Below are 21320 nucleotides of genomic sequence, written 5' to 3'. Positions count from 1 at the left end.
GTTGAGGAGACCCTGTCTTTGGCTTCCTGCCCCTCCCTATCCTGTGCCAGTGCTTTCTCCTTGTGTCCCCCCACCACACTGTTGGCACATAGTCACATACACATATACTCAGAACTGCAGGTGTCTAGAGCAACAGACCACAGGGGAAACCACATCACCTGCTGAGTCTGTAGGGAGGTGGGGGATGGGTAAAGGACTCTCTACCTACCCCCATCCCCACGGTCATCTCCCCTCCCAACCTGAGCTGGCAGGACTTGTGGCCATGCGGCAGCCTCCTCTTGATTTATCCAGTCCATTCTGGCCCAGAAGGATGTGGCACCTCTTGTCTCAGACCATGAAATCCTAGACGGGGGCTGCCTGCCTATACCCCAAAGCCACTCTCCCCAACCCTCCCCAAAGTACTTACACAGTTCCTCTGATCCTGTCTGTGCGGTGCAACAGAGAAAGGTGGGAAACAAGGAGAGGCCACATGGCTGGTGTCAGAGAGGCAGGAAACTTGGCATCTGGAGTGACATGCATAGATCAAGTAGGACCTCAAGCAACAAGGCTACTCTGGAGCAGGAGACCCTGGCAATAGCTTCTCCGGTGTTTTGGCCTGAGAGGAGAAATTGTACAGGCTCTGAATCAGACGCACTTGGGATTCAGTCACTTACTGGCTCTGTGGCCTTGGGCAAATCATTTTGTCATTCTGAGCTTTAGTTTGCTCACTAAAACAATGGGGATAATAATGAGACGTAAGTGAAAGGACCCTGAACAGCACATGTTATGCAGGGGCTGTTCAATAAATCCTGAATTTTCCTTCCTTCCTTCCTTCCTTCCTTCCTTCCTTCCTTCCTTCCTTCCTTCCTTCCTTCCTTCCTTCCTTCCTTCCTCCCTCCCTCCCTTCCTTCCTCCCTTTCTTCTTTCCTTGCACTTCTTATATCTGGTTCTATGAAACCCTTTATTTGGAGTTGGGGACCTAACCTCCTCTATTCATCTGAAAATCCCAAACTCCAGGAATTGGCATTTGATCTCAGATCCAGAAACTGGAACACAAGGCTCAACCCAAGCCAGTGCAATTGCTGTCCACTGAGATCTCACTGAGGCCTTGGGGAAGCAGTACTTTCTGGTTCACTTTGTGGGGAGTGTGTGAGAATAAGTGCAGGTACAGAGATGAATTGTGGCTGCAGCCCCTGTATCTAGAAGGCTGGGACAGGAGTCTCAGAGCCCTGAGGCATCTTTGTGCCAGGAGCTTTAAATCCTGGCACAAAGTAGGTACCCAATAATATTTGTTGAATGAATGAATGGTCCTGTAACTTACTAGTTGTGCAACTTTGGTCAGGGTTAAGCTTTACGGGTCATACTTGTGAGAATAACAAAGATTATTGTTAAGAATAAAATGATCTAATGTTTGTCAAAGGGATAGTAAGGACTGCTACAAGGTAAATAGTTGGTAAACAGTAGCTAACTAAGGAAAGAACAGGAGAAGGAGAAAAAGAAGGTCAAGTAGGCCCAGAGCCCCAAAAGGAAGCAGAGGGGGGTGCCCTCAGGCTTTGTGCTGGCCAGAGACTCCAGGGAAGAATCAAGAAGCCAAGGCAGGTCCTTTGGGGTTGGTCTCTTCTGCTAGGTGTTCAGCTGAGCAGGCCGTGAGAGGCCTGGACTCAAGAGCCTTTTTAAAAAAAGCTTCCCATGGTAACCAGGCTAGAGGATAGAGAGGTAGCCTGCATCTTTCTGTCTCATGTCTCTAAGGGTTCCCAGACACTGTCTAACTTATTGTGGCAGAGGACATGTGACTTAGAAAGTGGCTTAGGACTTTGCTATCGGGTGGGGGCTGGTGGAGTGGTAAGTATATCTGGCAGGGGAAGGAAGGACGCAGTCCAGCTTCCCCAGTGCAGGTTGTACATGTTGTCTTTCTATGTTGTGGACACAATGAGTCCTGGTGTGTGTGGAAAGCCACATGCTGGGAACTGTGGGGACAGACAGGCAGGGAGACATTCTTTGTTCAGATCACTCAGAACTTAGTGATCAGGTTAAACAGAAAGAAGACTTGTAAACAAACGCATGCATGATGCACAGGGTAGAAAGGAGCAGACAAGGGCCCGACTTCAGCACAGCAACAGCCACAGGAGAGCTAGGAGGTGTGCATGTGGGGGCACTGTGGGGCTAGGGGAGGGAGATAGCAGGGGCGAGGCTGGGGGTCTGCAGTAATCAAGTGGTTTTTCTGGAGGCTGTGGGTGCCAAGGAGGGCTCTGGAAGGAGGGTGATCTGATTTCGAAGTGAGGGCTAGGGATGACATACCTGGGTGGAAAAGCATGTGTCTTGCAGAGTCAGCATAGGTAGTTAGGAGGTGAAAGAATGTATTGGGGGTGTGCAGCTGGAGGATGGTCCTTGAAGGTCATGAACATCTGTCCCAATTCAACAAATAACTCACAGCGAGAGTCTGAATTCTATGCAAGACACTAGAAGATATGCCCCCATGACTATGGCAGTAGCTGCGTTGGGATACCCACTCTTGAATGCTACTGGGGAAGAAGGAAGAGAGTTGGAACAAGCAAACTAGGTGGGTGAAGGTCAATGTACAGAGAAAGAGCAACACAGTCCTGGGGTGGGGTCCTTTAGGGGAAGGGAAGAATCCCTCTGGCTGTGGGAATCATGGAAGCTCCTGGAGAAGGTGGTATAGGCTGTGGGTCTTGAGGATTGGAAAGCTTTCAAGAGGAGAAGAAAGGGACTGGGGAGGACATTCACTTTGGAGGGAACATGGTGAGCCCAGGTGAGGGAGTGGGAAAGTACAAGGCTGTGACCGGGAGCAGCTAGAAGCCCTGAGCTGTGCCTGAGGGAACAAGTCTAAGGCCAGAGGTTCACCTCAGCATGGCCAAGCCGTCCCAGGCAACTGTGGACTCTTGGTTCCAATCTGACATGACTTCTCCTCTGGGTCTGCCTCTCCTTCTATAGACTTCTGGAGTTCCTAGGATTGCAGAAGGTAGGATGGGGTTAGAGGGAAGCTGCTCCCTGCTGGCGCCTCACACTGCGGGAGAGCCCAGTGTCCCTCCGTTGCGGACTCTTCCCTTCCCAGGAGCAGCTGCCTCTGACCCAGCAGATTGCTGGAGGCGGACAGGCTGATAGGCTAGGCCAGGAGACACAATGGCAAGGTCTTCAGCCCCTGACCCCTGAATCTGACCTTCTCTCCAGCTAAAAGGGTGGCTGGGGGGAGAGGCAGGGAGGGCCCCTGCGAAAGCCGGCCCTGAGCTGAGTTTATTAGCTGAGGGAGGGCTGGAGGCGGCTGCATTCCGACTCACAGACTGGAACATTTCTGTGATCCGCCGTAATGCACTGGGGGACACTGGGCACATTGCTAAAGTTTGACTCATAGGGACCGGGAGGGGGAAAGGAGGGGGGCATGTGGAGGCAGAGGAATCGGAGGAAGAGAGGAAGAGGAGAGGAGGGAAGGAAATCCCTTGAGAAATTTCTTTAAAAAAAGAAAACTTTCAAAATCCGCACCACCCCCACCCCCCTTTTCTTTTAATAGGAACAGGCTGGACCCTTCTGTTCCCCTCAGCAAGCATGGGGGGGTGCCAGTGGGGGAGGGCTGGGCAGTGATTCAAATCAGATCCTGGAACTTTCCTGAGGCAAGTCGAGCTTGTGAGTGTGTGTGTGAGTGTGTGTGTGTTGGGGAGGTGTCCGTCTGGGATTTCTTGCGTGGGACACGGGACTCCACGCGTGTCCAACTGTCCCTGTGTGTGGCTGTCCGCTTGCGGGCTGTACGTGTATGTAGGTATGGGCACGGGTCCTTCCCCGAAGCCGCAGTGTGTGTGTGTGTGTGTCCAGGATTCTGGCCCTGTGTAAACATGGATGCTCGCTCGTGTACGTAGTGTGTGCGAGGGTGCGTGCGCTCAGGTATCTGGGTTTCCGGGAATTGTGCGCGGGTCGGAGCGCCGCGCGGCGGCCGGGGCTCGGGCCGAGTCGGCGTTCCGGGTTCGGCGCTGCCTCCCTCCCGGGCGGTGCGCCGCGCCCCGCCGCGATCCGGCCGCGCGCTGTCTGCGGCCCGCCTGTGCGCCGCGCGGTGCAGTCTGCCGGGGTGGTGTGTCCCAGGGCCGCGAGCGCCTGCCCCCTCCCTCCCCTCCCCCTTGGCCCGCTCTCAGACTCAGATAAAGCATTTCCTTCCATTGTCATCCTACCCGGCCGGCCGGGCTGCCAGGGCCCTCCCCCTCCCGGCCCCCTCCCTTCCTCTCGCCGTCTCACAGTCGCTCTGCAGCCTCCGGCGACTGGGGGGATGTGAGGCCGGCGCCCCAGCCCCCCGCCCCGCCATGAGCCCCCCGCTCTGAGGGCCCCGGCCCCTGGATGCACAGCCCCAGCGCTGGTGAGTACTGGGCGGCCGCCCCCCGCCCCGCCCTGCGCGCGGCACCCAGCGCCGCCGCACAGGCTCGGGCTCGGGCTCGGGCTCGGGCTCGGGCTCCGGCTCCGGCTCGGGCTCTGGCCGGCCCCGGCCCAGGGCGGCGTGCACCCCCGACCGCGCCCGCCCCGCCCGGCTCAGCGGGGCTCTGGCAGGCTCTCCGCCGGGGCTGGTTCCGGGGCCGGAGGGCTCAGGCCTCCCGCGGGGCGTCCACATCCGCCCGCCCGGGAGCAGCGACAGGCCCGAGGGAGGGAGTTGGAGGCCCGGGTCGCCGCTGCGCGGGCCCGACGTTCCATCACCCCCATTCCCGGGGAGGACAAGCCGGGGGGACCCGGACGGAGGACGGCCGCCGTGGCCCGGAGAGGGGGCGGTGCTCTGGGGCGGAAGGTTTGGGAGTGCGAGGGCAAAGGGCAGCACCCACTGAGTTGGGGCCGGGCTTGTGGGGCTGGACATCAGCGCCCCCATCCCGTGGAGCTGAGCAGGGCCCTACTCAGATCCTTGGGCGGGTGAAAGCGGTTCCCCCTGGAGGGTCCCTGGCTGGAGGGTTTCTCTGAGCATCGCCTACCCACCCTTGCTCACCCATGGGGTGAAGAGACACCTGTGCCCAAGTGAGCTGTGGAGGGCACTGCCGGCAGGGGCGCGGGAAGGTGGGGACCGCAGGCTGTGCACTGAGGGGTGGGGACAGGATGTGCACCCCCTAGGCATGGGTCTGTTGGTGTTGGGGAGTCTGAGAGCAGGCGGCAAACCAGGCAGCCCAGCTGGGTTGCCACGAGCAGAATTTCTATGCCTGTGGGCTGGGAGAGAGCCCTCCGGCCTACAGGCCACCCCGTGCCCCCCACTCCCATTTCTTCCCCTCTGGCTGCTCATTGGGTCTGACCTGGCCAGCCATTACTGCTCCCCATTCCCATTCCTGTGTCTGCTGGCTGTCCTGCACACTCGAAAGCCTCCCCTTGCATCTGGACACTGGCTGTCTGGCTCCTAACCCTCCCAGCCTACACCCCTAATCAACATCTGCTTGAGGCCCACCTCTGCCTGCCAGTTTCTAGGGTGAGAATTGAGCACTGGTCCTTAGCAGCTCTGCTGGGAGCTCAGGATCTAGACTCACCAGCCTGTCCCCTGGACTTGCACCTGGATCCTTGGGGACCTTCCTCAACACCCCTGTCCAGCCATTGGGCTAAAAGAAAGGAGAATGTGACTCAGATCCCCACCCTCTATTGGGGCACTTTGGTGGCCCATTTCTCCCCAGAAGGACTCCATAGGTGGCTTAAGTTGCTGGACATTCTTCCTTCCTCACACCAACCCTCTCACACCTGTCAGGCCCCTTCTCCAGCCCCTGACGGCGTAGCATTTCATTCTCACTCCCTGTTCTCTGCTCCCTCTGCCTACCTCAGTTATTAGTCATTTACTTCTTCTCCACAGTCACTTCTGAGGGAAACTAAGGCACAGAGCAGTCCCACTGTGTTATACCCAGTGAACCCAGACTGGACTCAGGTCCTGGACCCACTGGGACTGGTCCCCTGCATTTAGTCTCCTGGTGTCCCTCATTGCCCAGCAGGACTAGGCTCAGAATCAAGCTCAGAGCTGCCTTTTGTGTACCTGCACCTGGTGGTCCTGGGGCAGTGTTCTCCTGAGGCCTCTGTGTCCCTTAGTTCAAGCCCATTGGGTGGGTGTCTCTGGCCACCAAGTGTTTTTCTGAGATCCAGGGACAGAGAGAAAATTGCATATCTCAGCTGGTCACTTCACTTTGATGCTCAAGCTCAGTTTCCCCATCAATAAAACGAGGAGAAAATTTCAAGCACACTTCCCAGAGCACAGAGCAGGAGAGGTTGACTATAAAGAAACGAATCAGTGTCCAGTGTGGGTGCTATTACATTCCCCCCACTTCCCTTAGAGATAATGGACCTCACGTTTAGTCTTTGGTGGCTTCTGGGCATGGGAGTTGGAACTTTCTCAGTTCTGATATAAAACCCTTGGGCAAGCAAGAAGCTCATGTGTGATGGGGATGGGGACAGGGACCTTCTTGTAGCGGTAGGCATGCTTGCCCAAGGACTTGGAAGACAGAAGCATGTGTAACCCGACCTCCTCCTCTTCTTCTTCTGGCTTTTCATTAAGAGCTGGTAATTTTGAAGTTGGCAGGGGACTGAGAGAAGATGAGCTAATCATGCAAGGCCCAGGGTCACCCAGCCAGGGAATGGCAGGTGGAGTGGGGCCTGAACCAGGACTTCTGACTCTGCCACTACCCATTCTCTCAGCCTTTCTCCCACACCATGGCCTTCCCTGGCCAGCCTGGGGGCTGGGGCCTTCAGTGGGGTGTGGAGTATTATTGGAAGCATGGCCAGAGTGAGGCCTGGGGCTGGGGGGAGGGCATCTGTCCTCCTGAGGCTCCAGGGACTGGACTGTGCGTTTGTGTGTGTTGGATTTGTTCCCTAGATGGGGCACTTCCTCTGGGGCAGGAAGCTTTGATTTCCTGTTGGGGGGGGGGTTGGTAGGGATTAGGAGTGGGGGGCTCAGCGCTGGGCCATCCCTGATGTTGTTTGGAACCACAGAAGGCCAGAGTTTCTCTTAAGCCTGCTTCCCCCAACCCTGGGCAGGAAGGAGAGCCTTGGTGAGGAGGCCCAGGCTGAGGCTGGAGGACGCTATGAGGGCAGATGGGGGGTGGGCAACACAGCAGGAAGCCTGGTCAGCAGGTGACCCTGCCGGGTATTGTGTTTCCTTGTAATATTTTCCCCCGTTTCTGTGGTAACCTTCCCTGGGGCCCCAGGCCTTAGGGCTGCAGGAAGGTGCCCCCAGACAGCCCTTTCCTTAGAGGCCTGAGTATTAGGAGGAGTCCCCAGGCCTAGCCACCTCCCTAGCCCTTTTGGCTCCTGAGGACCAGGGCCTGGGAATCTAGGCAAGTGGCCTGGGTGAGCACTGACTTGGGGGCTGGGTGGAGGCCCTTTGGCTTTTCCTGGAGGGAAGGGGACAAGAGGGGGTTGCTGGACTTGAGTCGCTGGCCTCAGCCTCTGCCTCCCCTGTAGCTGCCCTCCCCCTACAAGGGGGAGTGGACAGCATGCTGCCTGGGGCAAGGGTAGGGGTGGGGGTGGCAGAGGCAGCGGGATGTTTTCATCAGCAGAGCATAGCTCCTTTGTCCTGGACCAGTTCCCAGAGGCAAAATAAATTCAGGATAGTGTCTGTTTAGTGTGGGTCAGCATGTGATGTGTGTGTGAGCAGCACACTGGGTGTGTGGTAGGAATTTGTGTGTGCGTCCCAGGCTGTGTGCGTTGACGTGGTGGTTCCTTGGCAATTTGTGATCCATGGGGTGGCTCTGTGTTGGGTGTCTGAGTATGCACACATACAGCACAGACGTGCATCATCTGTATAGAGTGCACCTGTGTCATTTATGGCCCTGTGTGGGGCGTATGGAATGTATGGACATGTTTTGGGGCGATGTATACCTGTGTAGGAGTGGCTTTTTAATAGAAGTCTAGATGTCAGCTTATACAACACCATCTCATTTGTGGTCCTCAAATGCCAATTCCTGGACCATTCGCTTCAGAGTCACCTGGAAAATGTCTAAAAATAAAGATTCTCTGGCCCCATTCCAGACCAACTCAGTCAGAATCTACAGGAGTGGGGCTTGGGAATCTGGATTCTGACGTGTGCTTCAGGTAATTCTGGTGCAAAGCCGTGTTTGAGAACCACTGATCTGGGCCAACCTCTTCACTTTTTCTTTTGAGGAGGAGATATGTAGTTTGTCCAAGGTCAAAGGGCTATTAAAAGGAAGAATCAAGACAGAACTCCAGGCCTCTAAGACCTGCCTGGGACTCATGCTCACCGTGCCCCTCTGTGTGCACGTGTGCACACACACCCTGCGTCATGGCATGGACCAGACAGGCCTGATGCAGGTGCTGCCTCTGGCTGGCGCTGAGCTTTCCCTTGGAGTCCCAGCTTTCCTGACCTTGCTGTTCCTGTTACTTCCTGCTTCCTCTTCCTTGGGGAAACCCTGGAACTGTTGAGCGTCAACCCTAAAGGTCAATGTTGGCAACCAGGGAGCCCCATTTACTGAGCCAGTCATTCAGCAATTCATCCATTCATTGGATACTTGCTGGGCCTTGTGGTGTGCCAGGCGCTGGCTACAGGGAGGCAGTGAACACATAGGCACAACCTCTGACCTCAGGGAACTTCCACTCTAGTGGAGGAGACAAACAGAGCAAGTAAGCAAGTAAAGGAATGAGTCTTTCTGTCTAGTTACACGCTGTGATAAGCCCTCAGAAGGAAATGAACGTGGTACAGCAATAGAGAATAACAAGGTGGGACTTCCTTAGATAGGGTGGCCAAGAGAGGCCTGCCTAAGAAGGTGACAGTGGTGCCTTCTCTCCTCTCCCCAGACTGGAAGGTGACAGTGGTGCCTTCTCTCCTCTCCCCATGCTTGGGAACCACCTGGATCGGGGTGGGGGATGGAGGTGGGGCCTGGGCCTGGACGGAGCTCCACTCCTCAAGCAGCCCTCAAAGGTTGGCAGAGGGGAGAGAAGAACGAGGAGCAGCCATGTTCCTTCATGGGGCTGAATCCAGGGGGAAGGAGGCAGCCTCTCTCCAGGAGCTCTCGAGCACTGCCCTGCTCCTGGCCCTCCTGCCTCACCGTCCTCTATCTCATTCCCTTCCTCCACATCTGCCCCTCCAGGGAACTGCTGTGCCAGCTCCCTCCTTTCTGGGCCAAGCCTGCCTGCCTGCCTCTGTGGACACTGGGGTTTATTTACTTGGCTCAGAAATCACCGAGGCAAGAGGGGGTCACATCTTAGAGAAGACCCTGGGACGGTGGGCAGAGTCGGAAAGAAAAGCCAGGGCTGGGAGAGGTCAGGGCTCAAGAGAGGACTGAGGCTGGCTGGCAGGATACAGGACAGGAGAGAGGTGTGAAGACCTGAGCCCAAGCGGCCCTTTGGCTGAGCTCTCCAGAGCCTCTCCTGCCCCCTTGGCATCTGCCCCCAAACTGGGTGTTACTGAGACCAGAGGGGCTGGTGGTCTGGTTCAAGCCACCAGCTCTACATCCGCTAGAAGGACGTGCTCCCTCTGGTCCACCTGCAGCCCCACCTCTCGCCCTTCCCTCAGGAGGTTCACTTTTCACATCAGCAACTTGAGTGTAGAGTCCCCGCTCTAGGCCAGCAGCCTAAAGATCCTCTCACCTCCAGCCTCTTCTCGGAGGAAGGTTTCCCCTGGGAGCTTTGGGCTGCAGGAAGGTGTGGCCAGGCCCTTTCTGTAGCGTGTTAGAGGAGCCCTCAAAGAAAAGAGAGGCCGGTCTGCTTCCCCCCCACCCCGCGCACTGCCCAGGCTGTCCTCCCACCCTGGCCGCTCTTCGGCCGCTCAGTGCTCTTCCCCAAGGCTCCCAGGCCTTCCCTGCCTAAGTTCCACAGCCCCCACAGCAGGACGGGGAGGGGACTTCTCCTAATGCTGAGGGCCCTGGCTAAACTCACCATCCCCACCCTGTCTCCACACCACTTCCTTTTTCCCCTGTGTTGCCTGCAGGGATTGGAAACCCTGGTGGCCAGAGCCTTGGACCTTAGAGGCAGCCTCATGCCCTGGGGACAGTGAGGGGAACCCCATCCCCCTTTAGTTCAGCTTCCTCCCTGCAGAGCCCGTTCTAAGGAGCCTCTCCTGCTCCCCAAACTGGGTGAGACTGAGACCAGAGGGGCAGGTGGGTCTGGTTCAAGCCACTGTTTCCTGTGGTGACCCCACCAGCCCAGAAGTCCCATTCCTCCCTCCCCCACCCCCCTCCCCCCAGGATGACAGGGATTAGTGGGGCAGGCTGGGAGTGACAGGTTCGGAAAGAGTCCTGGGTGGGGGAATTCGGCGACTGGGCCGTAACCGTCTTGTTTTGCTTGCCCTACAAACCTGCACGTCCGGGCATCCGCTGCACCCTCCTAGGCGTTCAGGTTGTAGAACTGCTCTCAGAATGACAGGCTGGTGGCACCCGGCTGGGGCAGGGGGTGGGGGGGAGGTGAAGGGGGGGAGCCCCAGGCAGGGGGGAGCGGGAGGGTTAAAAATAGCAGCAGCCTTGTTTCGGTTAGCAAATGTGGAGGCGGGGAGCTGAGGCGGGGCGGGCAGCGGGCAATGTTTGCCCACAGCGCAGGGCTGTGCTTCCCCTGGGTCCCAGGAGTGAGTCACGGCACAGACACTGGGGAGGTGCTGGCGCAGCACCCCCACCCCCACGGGCCAGGGGCTGAGCTCCAGAGCTGGAGGAGCTGGTGACTGTCCCCTCCAGGCCATCAGGGCCATCTTGAGAGTGGGCCAGGGGCGTTGTGTGACATAGGGGGAGAAATATGCCATTCTGAAGCCAGAGGCCCAGGTTTGAGTCCCAGCCACATGGCCGTGGGACCTTGTGCAAGGGTGCTGAGTGCTCCAAGACTTGATTTCCTAGTTTCAAGTGGGGATTTTCTCATCTGTGTATGTAAACACTTGGTGTTTAAGGCACCCTACAGATGTTAATCACTGGAGACCTGTTTTGCCCATTGCAAAGCCTGGCAGGAGGCCGTTCCTGTAAGGACACAGAGGGAGGATTGGGATGACCTTGGTAGAAGGTCCTGCAGACATCTCTTGCAGACATCTAAGTGTGACACTGGGGGCATTGCTCTCTGTGCCTCAGTTTCCTCACCTGTAATATAAAAATAATTACAGTTCAACCTCGTGGAGTTGCTATAAAGACGAAAGGAGATATTATAAATAAAGTTGCCTCCATGCCTGGTATGAAGTCAGTGTACACTGAATATTCATCATCATTATTAATGTTATTGTTCATATTTTTGAAGGTCAGGGATAGGGAATGTTGAAGACATGAAGAACAGAAACTGGGCGCAGCCCCAGTTCACAGAAAAAACCAGGCCAAATTCCCTGTTCCAGATTCCTCCACCCATAAGGGCCTGGAGCAGCAGGAGTCTGTAGCCAGAAGTCACAGGGTGGACCCCTGCTTCTCTCGTTCACTCCTCCTCCCCAGCCTTACCCAGCGGGGCAGCGTGAGGAGGGACCCCAGGGCCTCGCAGCCAGCTGGCCCTGGGAAGGGGCGACCATGCCAGGCTGGGGAGGGTCTGGGACGGGGTGTAGAGCACCTCGCCAGCATCTGCTGGAGTGACCTTTATTTTAGCCCCTCCCTGGCAGCTCTTAAGAGGAACATGAGGCAGAGGAGGGGTGGGCAGGTCCGTGATGTCAGCAGCGAGTATTCCCAGCACAGCGGCTCTGGAAGAGGCATGAGACATTTCTTTCAGGAAATGATCATTATTCAGCTGACAGGCATTCATTAAGTAAGTCCTGACTTTGTGTCCGGCCCTGTGCTGGGCCCTTGGTGAGATTCAGCAGAGGCAGAAGACACTGGGTTGTAGGTATCACGGAGCCTCAGAAGATCTATGGTCCAAGAATACACAGAGGCAGTGACAGGCCCATGGCCTAGTTCTCACAGGAACCTGAAGTCACATCTTGACTGTGCTACCTGTGGCTGTGCCATCTTTGTGTGTGTGTGCGTGTGTGTGCGTGTATCTGCTGCGTTACTGTCACCGAGGCAGTTCGTGTGCCTTGTAGATAATCGCACAATACAGACCAGCAAAAACACCACAGACTCCTCAGAGGTCACTGCTGTGAGCCCTCCGCACACCTTTCCATTTCCTTACATGCTGTACTTTTTACCAAAACGAGACCACACTGCATATGCTGTTTTTCCAGTCTGTGATCTCCACCTTCCATTACAGTAAATTTTTATCTTATCAAATTCACAGTTGGCCAGAAATTGTCCCTGCAGCTGGTTTGTCCAAATCGATGTCCAGGACCATGTGTCTGTCTGCTGAGTTCCCTGAAGGCTGTATAAGCACCTGTCTGGATTTGTGAGCGGGAAGTACCCCTGCCCACCAAGTCTCAAGGGCAGCCCAGACTGCGAGAAGCAGACAGGTTACCTGGAAAATCTGCCCAGTAGACTTCTGCCATCTTCCAAAATAACAGGCAAAAGGAGGAGGATGCTAGGACACAATTGGGGTGGACCTCTTGGGTATTTACTGTCATTAATATTAATGTAGCATGTCTGTTGATTCCCCTATTCATAGCTTGTTGCTATTCACACGGAGATGCCTCCATTTGCTTGGTTCTTAGTGACTTCCTCCCCTCCCCCAGCCCTGGGCCATGGTGCAGGCCAGGGTCCCCTCAGCGGCCCCTACCTTCCCCTGCACCAGGTCAGGGGTGCCAGTGGCCACTTGGCTGTGTCCACAGGAGGCTGCCCTGAAGGTTCGTTCTCCTTTCTGCACCAGTGGATGCCTCCAGCCTTTCCACCTGTCCAAGGCCTGCCTGTGTGCGAGGCCGGGGGCAGGCGGGGGTAGAGAATGAGAGAGACAGACAGACAGACAGAGGGACAGAGGACTTGCGCCATCTCCTCCCAAGGGAATTCACTGCAGAGGGTGACTTGCTCTGGTTATGCAACCCGCATTTTGTACAGGGCTTGACAGTTTCCAGAGTGCTCATGCAGCGTTTGATCCTCCACAGCAGCCCTGGGAGGTTTGCTTATTTAGTGATACCCTGCTGGAGGCAGCTTGCAAGAAATACAATAAAATGGTGATATGTACATTTAAAAAGCTGAGAAAATATAAGATGAAAAAGGGAGTGAAGATGGGGCGGGAGTGCCTCCTGGAGACAAAAGACATGTGAAGGACACAAGGTGGAGATTATTATCTCTGAGGGTTTTTTGTTTGTTTGTTTTTTGAGACAGGATCTTTCTCTGTTCCCCAGACTAGAGTGTAGTGGCATTGTCATAGCTCACTGCAACCTCAAACTCCTGGGCTCAAGCGATCCCCCTGCCTCAGCTTCCTGAGTAGCTGGGACTACAGGCATGCGCCACCATACCTGGCTAATTTTTAAAAATTTTTTATAGAGATGGGGTCTTGCTATGTTGCTCAGGTTGGTCTCAGACTCCTGGCCTCAAGCAATCCTCCTGCCTCAGCCTCCCAAAGTTCTAAGATTACAGATGTGAGCCACCGCACCCAGCCCATATTTTTGTTATTGTTGATGTTTTGGAGTGGAGCACAGCACACTTTGTGGGAACATGCAGACACTAGGAGTCACGCCCTAAGACCACACTGTGACCTGCCTCCTCTCAGTGGCCTTGCCTCCTGCTAGGAGGTGGGCTGAACTAGCTGTTCATGCCAGTGCACTGATCCTGAGCTTAGGTCCTGGAGCTCTAGTTGCCCCACTACCATCTGTGCGGCCTCGGCAAGTTCCTTAACCTCTCAGCGCCAGTTTCCTCCTTTGTAAAATGAAAATAATAATAGTATCTACCTTGTAGGGTTGTGGTGGGAACTACACGAGGTAGTACTATTAAAATGCTTAGCGCAGTAATCAGCATACGGTGAGCATTCACAATGGTTGTTGATCACTATTGGTATTATCAATTAACAATCAGAATAATATACTTGTTGTTGATACTGTAACTTAAGACATTTCCCTGGCAGTCTTGGGAGTGGGATGAGGGCCTTGTGGGTGGCAGAGGCAAGAGGAGCCGAGGAAGGCACATCTCCTGGCAGAACCGGCGGGCAGGCAGGAGTGGGGTATGCAGGGAGGCAGGGTCTGGCCACGGCCCCAGGAGCTGGGGGTGGCAGGAGAGCAAGGGAATGCGTGTGAGACCTGAGAGGGGAGAGGGAGCGGCACTGAGAGGCTGCGGCCCGGGTGGAGAGGGTGCTTCCTGGTGCGCTGACCCTTGAGAAAGACTGGCTCAGACTGGCTGCAGAGAGGGAGCAGCCGATCTAAGTGGGGCTCCAGAAGAGTGGGAGGAGGGGAGAGGTGAAGGCGGAAGGTGACGGAACCTAAGCTCTGAGCCCCATATTACAGATAGATCCTGCCTGCTTAGGATGTTCTGTTTATGACAGGAAAGATGGTGGTTAGACATCATGGTGGACTTCCTATCTCAGGGATTGGAGATATGGGAGCACGGGAGTGAGGGGGAGTGTGGCACTTGTGTCTTTGAGGGCTTTCAGGACCTGAGAACTCCTAGGGCGGTCTGGACGAGCTGAGCCTGCCTGTTCAGAAATTCCCGAAGTGGGCAGGGCAGTGCAGGGGCAGGCTGAGCTGTGGCTGACAGGAAGTGGATGCAGGCTCTCCAGGCCTGCCATCCCCAGGAAGTAGCTATGCCCTTCCCTTCACAGTAGGCATGCAGGGAAGGCCCAGTAGTGGTCTAAGAGGCCCTGGGAGGTGAGCAGGGCTGGGAGGACCCCTGGTTTTGTTTGCCAGAGGACAGCAAAGCTCTCTGGAGAATGTCAGGCCTGGGCACTGACAGCCACATGCGACTCAGAATGGCCCAGCACCCCTGGCCTCAGGGTCCAGCCAGGTCTCCATCCGTGAAGAGATGCCCTGAGGTGGAGTAGGGGGTCTGGGATGGGGGACAAGGAACCGGGGAGGACACTTTCCCACCCCGAGGAGCTCGAGCTGCCGCTGCCATGGTTACTTGTGCTTCCTGTTTGAGTCATCTCAAACAGCCAAAGGGGGTGTGCTGGCTCTCAGCTCAGGCCACCGCTGTGTGGGGCTGTTTACAACAGCCGCGTGTGGGATTCCCAGAAAGAGACTCCAAACCGGACATCCTGCGGCTGCAAAATACCCAGGTGTCAAGAGCTAAAAATAGCTGCCCCCGGGCCCCAGCTGCCCAGAGGTGGCGGGACAGGGGCACTGCTCGCTGTGGAGGCAGGAGGGCCGGCCCGCAGCCTCATGTCCAGCCTCCTGCCTGGCGCACAGCTGCGGAGCCTGCAGAGCTGCTCAATCCCCTTGCCTCAGACTGATGGAGGCCTTCGTCTGGGTAGGCAGGCATCCTGGGTTGCTCACCCGCCAGCTGAGCCCCTGCCCTGATGGGCGGTCGGCCCCTCTGCCTGCGCAAAGAAACGGTGCAGCTTGCTTTGCGATGCCAGTGAGAGAGTCTTAGAGGCACTGGGGAGCTCCTAGAGAAGGGACAGGGCAGGGCACCCCAGAGCAGAGAACCTGAGCTGATGCTCCTCCAAGACCCCGCCAACATGTTACCAGCCCCCTGTCTCCAGCACCCAGTCTCAAATCACTGCCTGGTGTCTCCGATGTCAGCAGCTGCTCTAAGTGATTTATTCAGGATCGTCTGCACGGGCACCCAAAGGTGGAACAGGCAGCTTCTGCCCTCTCGCCCGCACAGGGCTGGGGGTTGCTGCTGGCATGGGTCTCTGCGGGGCTGTGTGAGTTTTCGATCTTTCCCCGTGCCCACCTAGCTCCTGCATGTGTCCCGTGCCAGCTGGCCAGTGGCAAGTGGAAATGCTCTGGTGGGGCTGTTGCGTGTATTGGTTGAGAGTGTGGATCCTGGAGCCCAGCTGCCTGGGCTTGAGTCCCAGCTCAGCCACTCTGCATTGTGTGACAAGTTATTTCATATTGCTGGGCCTCAGTCTACTCATCTGTCTAATGGGGATACAGACAGTAACCACCTCATAGGTTTGTTGTGAGGGTTAGACAAGTTAGCAAATGTAAGGCGCAAGGAGAACAACTCCTGGCACAGAGAAAAGTTCAGGTGGGAGAGAAAGGGAAGGGACTGCAGTTGGGAGAGGTTGGGGCTAGGAAAAGGGGCAGGGCTGTGCATCTGGGAGAATGGGGTCTACGGCAGAGGAAGGGGAGGGGAGCTGGGACCAGACATAGAAATGCTGACACCAGAAGGAGACTGCAGGCCAACTGCAGGAGGCAAACAGTAGCCACTACCATTGAGGGAGCACCCACGGGTGCTGGCTGCTTCACACACAGCGTTGCCAACCTCAGGTGGCCTCTTCCAACCAGGTCTTCTTATCTCCTGATTCCAGGAGGGGCAGCCAGGCTTGACCAGGTCGAATTGTGTTTCAGGCTGTCCCTGCCAGTCACGGAGCGGGCTGGGCTTCAAACCCAGGCCCATCTGATCTCAAAGCCGGTGTCCTCTGTGCTTCACACCCTGGCTTCTCTCGCAGTGAGGGGCCTGCCAGCTTCATGTCGCAGGGGCTTCCAGCCCACTCTCGGCCCCCTGCTGGGTTCTAGATGAATCCGAGCAAGAAGCAGTTCAGTGCCAAGACAATGGGCAGTATCGAGAATTTCTGAAAGGGGGTCACGAGAAACTGTTAGAAAAGGCTGATTCTAGGGAAGTTCTAGGGAGTCTAAGATGAGTGAGAAACTTTTTGTTTTACACTTTTTTGGGCTCTTTGAACTTTTTTTTTTTTTTTTAGTATCTGCAAGTAGTATATTTTTTCAAAAATTTTTAAGACTGTGGGCTGTATTTTAAATTCCTTGAAAGTGAAAACCAAGTTTCATCTGTGTTTTCGTCTTTTCAACCCCTGGATCGGTGACTTCCCATGGAGGTTGTCAGTACCTGTGCTTGAGATTGACCTTTTGGGTTTCCGCTGCACTGCCTGGCCTTGCTGGACCACTGGCCTGCCGGTGGCTGTGACCTTGCCCTTCTCCTCGCTCTTTCCTCCTCTGCCAAGTGAGGGCCTTGGCCTGAATGATCAGTAAAGCCTGGGAGAAGAGCTTCGCCTCCATGCTCAGCCCTCGCTCTGTGTCGGGGAGGCCTGGCAACCAGGATGTTCTTTCTCCTGTTTATTTATTCTTGGATCTTCCTGAAACCATTTCATCCCTAGCTTTTGTTCTCTCTGCCAGCCCTCAGGTGTGGTCAAGCTTTGTCCAGCCTGTATCAGAGAAAGAGAGCCAAAGGCTGGAAGCTGGGGAGTGAAGGGAGTCAGCCCTGAGCCCAGGACTGTGGCCCCCTGCCACTCCTGCTCTCCTCTGGCTGCTGAGGCCCGGGTCTCCCACTTCCTTCTCAGCTAGTCTCAGGAGCCCCTGGAGGTGGGAACAGCCTCAACAAAGACCCGGGAGGCATTGGGAGGGGCTTCTGGGTGGCAGTGCTCCTAGGGAAGCCCTCTCCCCCGATAAAGGGCCTGAAGCCGCTGGGAGAGCAGGTGGTCTGGGAGGCTCAGGTTTCTGGCTGGGTTGTGTAGATGTGGGGGGCAAAGTCACACCTGCTGGGCAGATAAGACCAAGGCTGGGACCCGAAGCAATTAGGTAGGAGCAGTGGGGAAGCCAGCTTGTCCCACGTGTTCAAGGGTAGAATTGTGGTGTTTGTGTCTACTCTGGAGGTTGCTGAGGGCTGGGGTGGGCCCATTGGAGCAGAATTTTGAGGCTCCTTGGTTCTGGGTGAGATCAGGTGCTCTGATTTAGGAAGGTGACTCGGTAGGCCTAGATGCCTTAGCACCAAGTAAAGTGCTTCTTAAGTCTAACTGTACTTGCCTCCAAGGAAGGTAGAAGTGAGGATTCCAAAAAGGAGAGTTCCCCACCCTGGCAGAGAGCCGCGTGGAGAAGGGTCCAGCCCTGGGCCCACCTCTCAAGTCCCCTTACTCCTCGCATCATTTCAGTCTGACCCCATATTAATTGTAATAGCCCTCTCTGAGAGGCAGTGAGGGGCTGATGAGAAGAGGGGTCCCCGAATTCAAGCCAGAACAGGAATGCGGGACATTCATGTTGTGACTTCAGTGCAGCTACCGGCTGGGGGCCATTAGCTAACTTTCCTCTCTCTGGGACACAAAGAAAGCTGTTCCCAGGTCTTATCGCTGTTGCTCCGGGCTCTTTTGAACTCAATGGCCCTCAGCACAGAGCCATTGCCAGGAATCAGGGGAGAAGCAGACTTTCCCCAAGAATTGCTTTTGGAAGCAGCCCCTGTTGGCAGCCCACACGCACACATGCACGCACACATGCGGCTTTTCTGAACAGAGTTTATATTATAGATCATCACCACAAAACATCCCTTTTGGGTCTGGTAACAAACACCACGGAGTTCAGGGCCATTAATTTTTCTCCTATCCAGAGAGTGCACGGTGTTCGGAATCTGTGGTTACTGGGGGAGCAAGACGCGGGAGCCTGGTTCTGCTCCCAAGCCGAATGCTGCAGACAAGCCCTCAGGTGGGGGCCACAGGGGAGGTGGGAGAGAATTCCCAGGAGGCAGGGGACCCTAAGCCTGACACGGTCTCTGGGAGTGCTCCCTGAAGCCCAGTCTGGAAACTTCTCTTGGGGGACCAGGTCCTGCAGAAGAAAGAGGAGGTCCTAAGAAGGCCCAGGGTTAGGGGTTGCCCTGCCCTGAGGAGGGAGTCGGCCTGGGAGGCTCTCAAACCTTGAGAAGCAATTCATGCTGTGTGTCAGGCAGGTGGCCGGGAGAGAGCCACTGTGTTTAAGTCACCAGTGACAGAGCCTGCGCGTGCCCAGCAAGGTGTGAGGTGCGGGTGGGCATGGCTTACAAGGAGCACCGCAGAGATCATGACTGATGGAGCATCGAGGCGGGGACACAGGGTCAGTGCTATGGGAAGGGAGGAGAGAGGTCAGGGTGAGCTTCACTAGATGTTGGGCCGGACCTCCAAGGATGGGCAGCATTTGAATAGGTGGAGCAGTGTGTCCTGACTCTACATTGTCACTGAAGCACGGGCACCGGTGTTTGGGGCTGTCGGTGGGAGTCTCCCTGTGCCTAGAGCCCCCTCCCGCAGCAGCACTGGACTGCAAGGAGTTCTTCTTTCTCAGCTTCTGGAGGAGGAACTGTGGCTGCCCCTAAGACACAGACCCAAAGAGTAGCACCCACCGTCGTTCTGCAGAAAGTCTCCCTTCTGCCCCAAGGCTGGCCGGCATAGGTCTTCACTCAGTGCCCCCAGGTGGCCTCCTATCCCCTTGGCACTAGTTGGGATGGCAGGAGGGAAAGGTGTCCCTCATGGACAGGCGGCCTCAGGACTTGCCTCTGTCTTGTCCTGCCCCAGCCAGCCTCGGGGCTCCCTGGGGTCTTTCTGCTGCTGCCCAGCTCTGGCCCTATGATAGGGCTTCGTGGGTTCTGAATGACATAGGAGGACCAGAGCAGGGCTTAGGAGCCTGGGAGAGGTAGCTGTTTCCAAAGGGAAAGATTTCCATCTCAGGTTATCCAGGAAAGAGGCTGAGTGGGTCTCTTCTCGGGGGCATAGAGGCTGAGGACACAGGCTGGGGCAGTAGCAGGAAATAGGTCCCCATGTGGGGTCCTCGGGCTATACATTCCAGACCACTCCACTCCACAGCTCCCCCCAGGTCTGACTTTGCCTCCAAGCCATGACCCAGGCCCATCCCCAAGCCTGCGCCCCTTTCTGAGCCTGCGCCCCTTTCTGAGCCTGTGCCCATCTCCCTGCCGGCCTCCCCAGCCGGCTCTCCCACCCCTGGCCCCACCTCTCCTCCCAGCCCTCTTTCCCTTCAGGCTATGGGAGCCTGGTTTGGCTGCCCAGGGAAGATTGTATCTGACCACACCAGGGAGGGCTGAGGGCACTGTTGGGTGAGCTGGGGCCTCCTTAGGTTCTTGCCATGCATGGCCTGAGCTCAGGTCACTCAGTGGGTGCAGGGGAAAGGGGGAGCAGGAACCCCTGTCAGCTGGCATGGGCATTTGTAGAGGGGGTGGAGTGGGGTCTTTCTCTTTTTGGTCAGCTTCTGGTGGAGGCCCAGGTTTGGGTGTGCTTAGCTGGAACGGCAGGGACTGGCCTGACTTGGCCCTCTCTCCCCCCTTTCCCCTTCCCTGCAGCCCCTTCACTCCATCTCTCTTCTCTCTGCAGATGGGACCCAGGTGAGTCCGGGTGCCCGCTGTCCCAGCCCCCCTGGCACAGGTAAGAGTCAGGCCCGAGGGAGCCTGGTGGGGAGTGGAAGGTGAGGGATGGAGGGGCCCCAGGAAGGCAGGAAGCTGAGGGGTTGCAGAGGCAGGGTGGCTGGCTGACCGGCTAGAGAGTAGGCAGGTGGGGGTGCCAGGCGAGGGGCAAAGTTGGGGTGCCAGGAGGAAGGGCTGAGGAGTGGGATAAGATAGACAGCTTTGGATGGGGGCTGGGCCCCGTGCCAGGAAGCACAACAGGAAAAGGAAAGACAGGATGCTCTTCTTGTCCTTGCTGGGTGTAGTGAAACAGGAAGGAAAAAAGGAAGCTAATATTTATACTCAGACCCCTGCCCCATGTCAGGCACCAGGCGAGGTGTGTTCTTGTTTGTCAACCCATTTGGTAGGCGTAGCAGCCCATGCAGGACTGGGAGGTGGGAGCTAAAGGGCTGCCCCGGTGAGATGGCTCTGTCACCATCCTTGCCTCTCCCTTGCCGGCCTGGGCCGAGCCTCCTCTACTGTGAGGCTGCGCTGGGGGAGGGGTGGACTTCTGTGGCCATGTTGGTTTAGGACCTGCCCACAGGGCTAGGTCTGGACTGGGCGAGGCCTGCCCTTCCTTCCCTTCAGCCAGTGTCCACAGAGGCCTACAGAGTGCAGGACAGACAGCCTGGTGCCCCTCCATATGGCAGGGGGCAGGGGAGCCCAGGTATCCTCCTGGCTGTCCAAACGCTAACAAGCAGTTGGGGAGACAGGACACACACATAAAAGAAAAAACTAGTAGAATGCAGTATGTGCTTAGTGCCAAGTGAGAGGACACCTGATGAATATTCAAGAATCAGTGAACCCCATCTCTGTGCCAGGATCGCTTTCTAGGCGTTTTATGGAAGATGCAGGGATTTATTCATTGATTTCATGTTGACTGAGTGCCGATCACGTGCTAGGTACTATTGTAGGTGCGGGGGATAATGAGCACTGGATGGATCCAAGTCCCTGCTCTATGGAGTGTAACACAGACATGGTGCCTGCCCACCATGTGCTTCTCCCGACGTGCAACAGCCAGCACGGTTGCTGTGCAGAAGAGGGAGGACCCTGGGCACTGCACTGGGTCCGGGGAAGAGGGAGGACTCCAGCTGGGCTTTAAGCAAAGGGTAGGATTTGGAAGAGTAGAATATAGGGACGAGGACAGCACAGGCAGGAGACATTGGGAGGAAACGCTCAGAGGATGGGAGATACACAGGCTGTGACAGGGTGGAAGCTGATGGCCAAGGTGGAGGGTCTTGTGCAGATGGAGGAGAGCAAGTTGAGAGAAGCCAAGTTAGGATCAGATTGTGTAGCCCCCCAAATGCTAAAGCACCCTGA

At 56.3% G+C, this 21320-nt stretch overlaps 1 protein-coding gene across 2 annotated transcripts in view; it reads left to right on the top strand.

Annotated features, from left to right (window-relative positions):
• The first annotated feature begins 4198 nt into the window (after positions 1-4198).
• Positions 4199-21320, top strand: part of HDAC7 (histone deacetylase 7) — a 36155-nt gene continuing 19033 nt past the window's right edge. The window contains exons 1-2 of one of the 2 annotated variants that reach the window (XM_012753199.3): positions 4199-4336; positions 19933-19983. In XM_012753199.3, the coding sequence (XP_012608653.1) occupies positions 4318-4336; positions 19933-19983 (70 nt within the window). In that variant the 5' untranslated portion in view covers positions 4199-4317. The remainder of the gene's footprint in view (positions 4337-19932; positions 19984-21320) is intronic. The other variant, XM_012753117.3, reaches the window with a different exon arrangement.

Source organism: Microcebus murinus, chromosome 10 (genome assembly GCF_040939455.1).
Source record: "Microcebus murinus isolate Inina chromosome 10, M.murinus_Inina_mat1.0, whole genome shotgun sequence".
NCBI lineage: Eukaryota > Metazoa > Chordata > Mammalia > Primates > Cheirogaleidae > Microcebus > Microcebus murinus.
This window is presented reverse-complemented; position numbering and strand designations above follow the sequence as displayed.